The 7,917-nt window shown below is 26.7% G+C and overlaps 1 protein-coding gene across 1 annotated transcript; it reads right to left on the bottom strand.

Annotated features, from left to right (window-relative positions):
• Nucleotides 1–765: 765 nt before the first annotated feature.
• LOC118074985 (uncharacterized) lies at nt 766–4,975 on the bottom strand. The gene is made up of 5 exons (XM_035096563.1): nt 4,807–4,975; nt 4,517–4,697; nt 2,422–2,621; nt 2,197–2,340; nt 766–2,095 (listed from the first exon to the last, which is right to left on the bottom strand). The coding sequence occupies exons 2-5, from the start codon at nt 4,521–4,523 to the stop codon at nt 2,009–2,011; spliced, it is 438 nt and encodes a 145-aa protein (XP_034952454.1). The 5' UTR covers nt 4,524–4,697; nt 4,807–4,975; the 3' UTR covers nt 766–2,008.
• Nucleotides 4,976–7,917: the final 2,942 nt, after the last annotated feature.

Genomic DNA, 7,917 nt, shown 5'->3' with positions numbered 1-7,917 from the left:
ATAATCTCTTCTATTGGAAACCTAAGGACTAGTTTAAATATGACAATCTATAAAAAAAAAAAAGATTTTTCAAATAAAAACTCACAACCTCATTACAATTTAATGAATTACAAATTTATATAATATATGAAGTATCATATCATGAGATATAATAACACCAGTCAATGAAGCAGGTTATTTTAACAATGTTTTCAGTAAAAAGTACATTAAATGTAATTAAAACTTTTTCATAGCTATTTACAAAATTTTCAGAAATATTAAATACAAAGTTTTATCGAAAAATTTCGCACATCTTCTCTATAGTATTTCAGATAATTATGTAAAAAATTTTAAGTAATTAGCATGAAAATAGGAATATGAATGACGATATTGATAATATATTTTTTGAAATTTAACCTAATAAGGAAAATCAGAATAATGATCGAATCTGTTTGATTCTCATTGCAAATACAGGCAAAGCAATTACAAATCTATAAATTTACCGACATCGATGTATTGATGCTGAAGTTATCATGAAAATTAGATTAATTCACCTGTCTATCAATAAATTTATGATAACACAGATATTATACATTTTTTAATAAAATGATAAATTTCTCATCTATTTTTTCATAAAATTTCAATCAAATCCGAATGCTAAAAATAATTTGAAGGTAATTTTATTTTTTTTATGAAAATTCAATTGTATTTACATTTATTTTTAAACTTTTTTTCTCATCTTTTTATTGTAATTTTTTTAAATAGTAATTGAGAACCCTTGAAGTCAATTAATAGAATCAAATAAAAATATCTATTTTTTGAAATTTAAATCAAAATTCATTTTTCATCTGATTTATGAAAATTTATTTCTACATTTTAATATAAAAACAAAAAAGAGTTATTTACTCAATTCATCCGATCATTTGTTTATTTATCAGTTTGATTTATAAAGCAGATGTGAGAACAGAATACAAGTAAAGGGATTGTGAATTATTCGAAAGGTTATTCTAAATTAGTATTGGGATAAAGCAGAACGTGAAGTATTGTGATCATGATCGAAAATTGAGTCTTAAACCGTGAACAATCGTGTGATTATATCATGGCATATAAAAGAGAGAACTCTCACCAGTAACAGTAGCAACAGCAGTAGTAATACAGTGAACTTATACTAGAATGTAAAGCCCTAGAGGCTTGTAGCTTATTCGCACACTCAGCCCCTTTATTTGTACCATGAAATGTTAATAAATTAGATTTTTCAGCATAATAATCGATTTCCTGTATCATAGAATAGTAATGCATTATATATAGTAAACTTATCGAAATTAATTGTACTCTAAAAGCTTCAATTATAAAACTAAATATTGATTTAACTGGAATAAAAGTTGACAAGGTATTATTTCAAAACTCTATTGGTTTATCGGTATTAAAATATCATTTTTATTTCATCTTGATATTATTCTGGTAAAAGAAGTAAGTTGTTAACATCAATATTTTAAAAATATTCCAGAAAAAGTAACCTTATTAGAGTGTAAAACTGAATGCCATGAAACTGATTATTATTTTGATAACATGATATTTTTAATAATCATGAAAATTATAAATGCAATGTGATTTCTTTATGATAAACGATTGAATTCGCTATAACCATTCTATTTATTCATTTATTCACGCAATAAAGGGTTCTATTTTCGACCACTCTATCGTGGTTAATCATTTCCATATTTTCATTCAATCATTAAAACAATTGTATGAAGCTTTAGATAAAAATAATAGCAATGCTTTGAATATCACGTGCTTATTAATAGAGCTGTCGTTATCATAATTTTATTAAATATCACAAGAATGACTGACCATTAATTAAATAAAGAGATATTAGTGCCCCCCATTAATTGATTAAATTAACCTTCATCTCAAATGCATATTTTATTTTATTTTACACTGATTAATCTTATCCTGCATAAGTAATTTTATATTACTTCTGTTTATATAATTTATCACGCATAAGTTATAAAAATAGTAGAAATTCTGGTTAATGTTGAACCAAAACTTCATATTCTCTGTATGAAACTTCCGCTCCATCATAAGGAATGTAAATACAGCCATGACTTGGTTGTACCTGTTCAACACAAGTTTAAAATTTCAATTTAATTATTTTTTTTCTATTAAGATTGATTGATTGATTCTTCTAAACCAGTATGGTATAATCATTATTAATACTTTTCCAATGCAAGGCACGCCATTATGATAAGCTCTTCCAACAAAAAGAGTCTCATTACAGCTTGTTCTACCACCTTCTATAGCTCCTGGTGGAATCTGACCATGACTTGCTGGTAGCCAGTGAAATTCAGCCGGCATAAGTATCTGTTAAGCAGATGAAATATTTGATTATGGCTTAATGATTTTCAATTTCTAATTCCAATATAGATTAATTGAAATTCTTACTTCAAAGTCATGTTTCAGATGCTCTTTCCCTCCATGAGCAACATATGCACATCCATGTTCAGGTTTGGCTTTTGCGGGTAGCAGATCACCGTCATGATGAGCCCGGCCAACAACAAGCTGAGCTCCATCTAAGTCTCGGCCAATGGTAATCATGCCCGGTACCCAGTACCTCGCGCCTGAATACCTCACCCACTTGTATCCTGCGGTACAGTAGGCAAACCACCATTGATTCACTCTGGTATTGTGGCTAAAGCGAGACTTTAGGGACTGAGAAGCATGGGTACGATGGTGGAAGCAATTGTGGTATACAATATACCATGCAACAGATTTGTTCGCTGATTACACCCGTGGTGGAAAGTTCACGCTTGCAGAATTCAGTTTACCGTATCTATCAGTGGCAGCATTATCGAATAGGCGGTAAAATTTAGACAGATTAAGATAATGAAACAAAAAAGTATTTCTTTTTAGAAATACGATTATTTCATCAAAATACAAGTGTTTAATACTTGTTGAGTTGATTTATTATTTAAAACGAGCAGTTTTTTATGTACCATTATCGACTTTACTTCACATTTTTTATGAATTGTCCGATACATCATAAAGATTAGATAAAGATTGAAAAATTTTTATTTAAAAATTCAAATGCAAAATAAAAAAATAAATTAGTTTAAAGAGATTTTTATTTTTCAATTTAAAATCGTTAATTAACTATTCTTTTGTTTTAAGAATTATACAATTAATCACTCCGCCTAAGGGTATAAAAAATCACTATGGATAAAAAAAGCTTATATAAATCTATAAACTTTATATGATAAATATTTTCAATTAATAAATACCAATATATAAAATATGAAAATAATAAAACTATGATATTCAGAGTGGAAATATTAGGCTATAGTTTAATAATGTATAAATAAACTATTATTGTTCTCTAATCAACCTTGAACAGAAAACACGGAACGAGAAAATATAATATTTTTATTAGTACTCTTTTAAACTCAATAGAGCTATTAAACTTTGATTAAAGTAACAAAATAAATGCAAATTATTAGTAATTTAAACATCAACTGATATGAAACATCCTGAAACTGTTTATAAAAGACTTATCTTTCAAAATTTTTATCAACAACCATTCCCAGTCAATTGGGTAACACATATATTTATTCAGATCTTGCCATGTTTTAAAATTATTAAATATTGTTTGACAAAAATAAACAATATATTATTTGTTAAAATATATTTTTAATGATAATTTATTTTCATTAATTATACTCATAATTCTGCAAGTGTTTATAATAGGAAAAAATTTGAAAGAAGTTTGTCAAATAGTTTCAGTTGTTTTGAAAATATAATAAGAATTGGCTTCGATCGTATTGCATATGGTATTAGAGTATGAAGACGAAATATGAGAGAGCAATGTACTTGAACACAAAGCACATGTGGTTGCAAGCGCAACAAAATTGCTATGGAATATTTCTGGCAGCAGAATATGATGTCCTTTATCGTTTTCCGATATCCGGTAGTTTTCATCGATAAGCCTCTTATCTCACTCTTAACGCATTCTTCTCCTGATTCTGCGTCAACTTACATGCTCCAAATTATCAAATTTTTTGTATCTTTTCTCTGATTCAATTCTTTGTCTTAACATTTTAAATATTTAATATCACAGCATAAATTTTTTAATAAACTTGATCAATGTAAATTTCGCATTAAGTATCGGAAAATAAGAAACTATTATGTCTAAATGACATTGAAGATTGTGATAACATATTAGCAGTTAAGTTAACGAGTAAGAATTCTGATAATTAGGTTGATAGTTCAACATTTCCGAGGAAAACTTGTCTCGTTAATACTTAGATAAAACTTTTTTTCATAATTTACATCAATTTCATTGTACACAAAATAAGTAATATTTGCTCTCACTAAGTTCACTAGAATGATTACTATGATTTTAAATACTTAAATTAATTTTATTATAACCACATATTAATTCATACATCAATATTTTTAGGAAAAAATTTTACAATACAAAAAAATTAGTTAAAACAGCACGTAAAATAGTTTGATAAAAATGAGATGAAAAATAGTTACTAACCTGGCATTTTGAATGTGACAGGGTACTTCTGCTGTAACTAGATTGCGAATGACTATCAACTCACTCAAAGATAACGTGAAAAAACGCCCATGACGATGACGTAAGGTAGATAAAATAATTATTAAATTTAAAAAGTTTATTTGTTAAAATTTATCATTTGTTTCCATGAAAAGAGCGCGATCTAAAAAAAAAGTAAGCATGATAAAATTTCTGGTATTTGAATTGGTTTAATCTTGGCACAGTTATCAAAACACTAGATAATTTGTGTAATGATATTTAACAAGACTTACCTAGCCGAATGATTCAATCAGATCAAACGTTTTTTGTCGATTAAATAGCTGGTCTTTTATAGTATCCAGACTAGACAGAGAAAATTATTGTGGCAAAATAACAATGTCACCCGTTCATTAATAATATGAAAAATAGAGAATCCGTTGTTGGTTAAAAAAAAATCAATATTGTTATTTAATGCTATCGCCATACTCAAATTCTTTTATAAAGTTTATTAATTAAAAGAAAAGTTCTAAAGAATTAATTAAAAAGTCAAACATTACTTTTAAATGAAAAACGTTTTTTTGTATGTTTTAGACTTCATAACTGCGCAGTAAACGCATTTACACATTTCGCTATTGTGATTGCAGTATACATCAGTGTATAGTACACTACACCATTTCAAAATGTATAATCGGAAATTGAATGTCAATAAAATATAGTAATTTTTCAATATGACAAGGTAAAGAATCTATAGCTGATGTTAGAAAATTTAGGCGAAAAATTTTAAAAGTCACTCAATGATTCATGAATGATCGATACTTTAATATTAATAAATTTTTGATGTTTGATAAAATAAGAGCTTGATCTGACTTACACAATTTACATACTTCAGACTTGTTGAAACTAAAAAACACCTTGTACATGATAACCGTTGCGCGCCAAAAATTGTGTGTGAAGTGTGGTAGTTATAGAAAGACTTTTAGTTGATTAGATGTAATTAGTGTGTATACATTATTTTTTAGGTGATTAAATGTTATAATTACAAACGAAAAGATCAGTTAGAATAAAATTAAATCAATTTTATTTACTTCATGTGATTATGAGGTGAAAAATATTATTTTTTCATTATAATAATGTAGAAATACAAATATTCGAAACGGCATTGGACATTTTCTGACATAACCAATTAGTAAGCATAACACAGATGTGTTAATTTTATAAAATATGCTGAGAATAATATTAATTTTTCATAATATTATTAGTTTTAGATGAAGTAAAGATAGTTAATAAAAATGATTTATAATATTTAATAATGATGAATTTTGAAAACGTTAATTGTATTTTTTGTGATCACTTGACTCATAAATTATACAAATTGGAGAATTCAATTAAAAATTAACAATTGAATCAATGAAAAAGAATTATTCAATTCAAAGTTTTATTTCTTAAGAAAAAATTAGGTAGAAAAAAATGGTATGAAATATCTGCTGAATTTAATTTTTTGATCTACCTAATCTGTTGGGAATGTTAACTGGGTCAGTTTAACCGTTTTTGTCTTATAAAGTCACAAGAAGGTAAAGGACCCTAATTTCATCAATGTTTCAACATTACCACAACTGGAATTTTTTTAAAAACAAATGAAATTATATCATTAAAATTAATGTAATAATCATTAAATTCATGAATGGTTAAAAAAACTGAGATTGTTAAGATGGCCAAATTGCTCCTCATTTCATTCAATAACTTAAACTTTTTTCCACTTCTTAATTCAATTATTCCCATCAACTAATTAAATTATACTGCAAATTTATTTTTAAATATTTTATGATAATGAAAAATTATATATATATATATATATATATATATATATATAAAACTGCTCAACTATCATAATTACAAGAAAAATATTATAATAATTTATGACTGTAATTATATATAGTGGTCAAATAGTGATTGCAAATGATACATCAACTCTAATTAAAAGTTCTTATTCAAGGTAGAATATCGAGTAATTTTTTTCAAAACCTCACACAATCAAGTTACCGAGTGATTTTCAAAATGGTTTAATTTTATTTAAGTCTTACTATGTGTACTTTTTACTGGTGATGAAATATGAATAGTTAAAAAAAAAAATGTGTGGTTTGTAGTGACATGACAACTTAAGTTAAAAGATTATTTAGAAGGTAAAGTAACCAAAGCGGATGGATAAACGTTGAAATTTGGAGTATTACATCACACTTTGGTAAGTTGCACATGTATATACATACGTAAATGCTTAAATGTATGAGTAATATTGTTATATTGTAAAAGAGATGAAAAAGGTAGAAAAATAGATGCTGAGGGATTGTGCAATGAGTGAAAATCTTTCTGACAGGCTGATGGTGAGAAAACTATAGGGATCATGGGCAAGCTGGTGAACAGAGGAAAATACATATATATCTATATACATAGTCTAGAAGCACTAGCGCAACCTCCCGTTCCGGATTAAATTTGCATGGCTTTACTCGATCCCTCATCCCATTAGATAGTAGCTGTATTCAAGCGATATCAGTCGGATGAAATTCTGATACACTGGGATTTTAGCGATAAACTGTAAGATGAATCAAAGCATTTATTAAGTGTTATGAATAATTCATTATTTTTAAATTAATTTTTGATATTTAATAAAAAAGAAACGACTGATGGAGTTTAAAATCAGCCACATGTTCATTATGGAACCTTCATTATACCTTATTAAAAAAATTATTGGTATAATATCTACCACCAAGAATTTTATTATATTAATTGAATTTTCGGGTCAAGGCCATCCCTAGGCCAGGTTATCATACCCTCATTTTCAATATAAACATCACATTTTTCTGAAGATATTTATTTAACTTGCGTGCCGAAGAACATATTTTTTTTTATTACTCATGACAAATGGCTCATGATTTTGAAACGAATTGAATTTGTGAGGATTTGATGTTGATGTTATGCTACATAATATTAGATTACTGCAGTGCGACACCTGTGATATATCTATTTTTCATACTCATTTACTTATTTATTAAGGAGTTTTTCGAAACTTATTTTTAATATCATTTATTGAACTATCTAATAATTTTTCATTTATTTTTTTCTTGTCCATGGAAATGTAACATCGTGATTGGTCTCAAAGTATTTTACTTTTTCTTCTAAGAGTTATTATTAATATCGTCGGCGATACTTCAAAGTTTGCTGTAATAGAAGCAATTTATTGATTTTATTGAAAAAATTTTATCTTCAAAAGTACTCTTTAAGATACTTTTAACAATTTTTTTCGAGAATTATTATATTAATCTTTGAAAGTCTGGCAAATAATTTTTTTATCGCTTTCTACTTAGACATTTATCGTTGTTAGTATTACAATAAATATAGTCATGCATATT

The sequence above is a fragment of the Chelonus insularis genome, unplaced genomic scaffold, assembly GCF_013357705.1.
Source record: "Chelonus insularis isolate UGA/USDA-ARS -01 unplaced genomic scaffold, ASM1335770v1 contig_116_pilon, whole genome shotgun sequence".
Classification (NCBI taxonomy): Eukaryota; Metazoa; Arthropoda; class Insecta; order Hymenoptera; family Braconidae; genus Chelonus; species Chelonus insularis.
Note: the sequence above shows the minus strand (reverse complement) of the source record. Positions and strands in the feature narration are given on the sequence as shown.

Excerpts from the sequence above, each read along its gene's own strand:
- LOC118074985 (XM_035096563.1), bottom strand. Across the intron at positions 2,341-2,421 it reads ATCTGAAACATGACTTTGAA|ATACTTATGCCGGCTGAATT; the intron begins GTAAGAATTTCA and ends TCTGCTTAACAG. Across the intron at positions 2,096-2,196 it reads GCGTGCCTTGCATTGGAAAA|GTACAACCAAGTCATGGCTG; the intron begins GTATTAATAATG and ends TGTGTTGAACAG.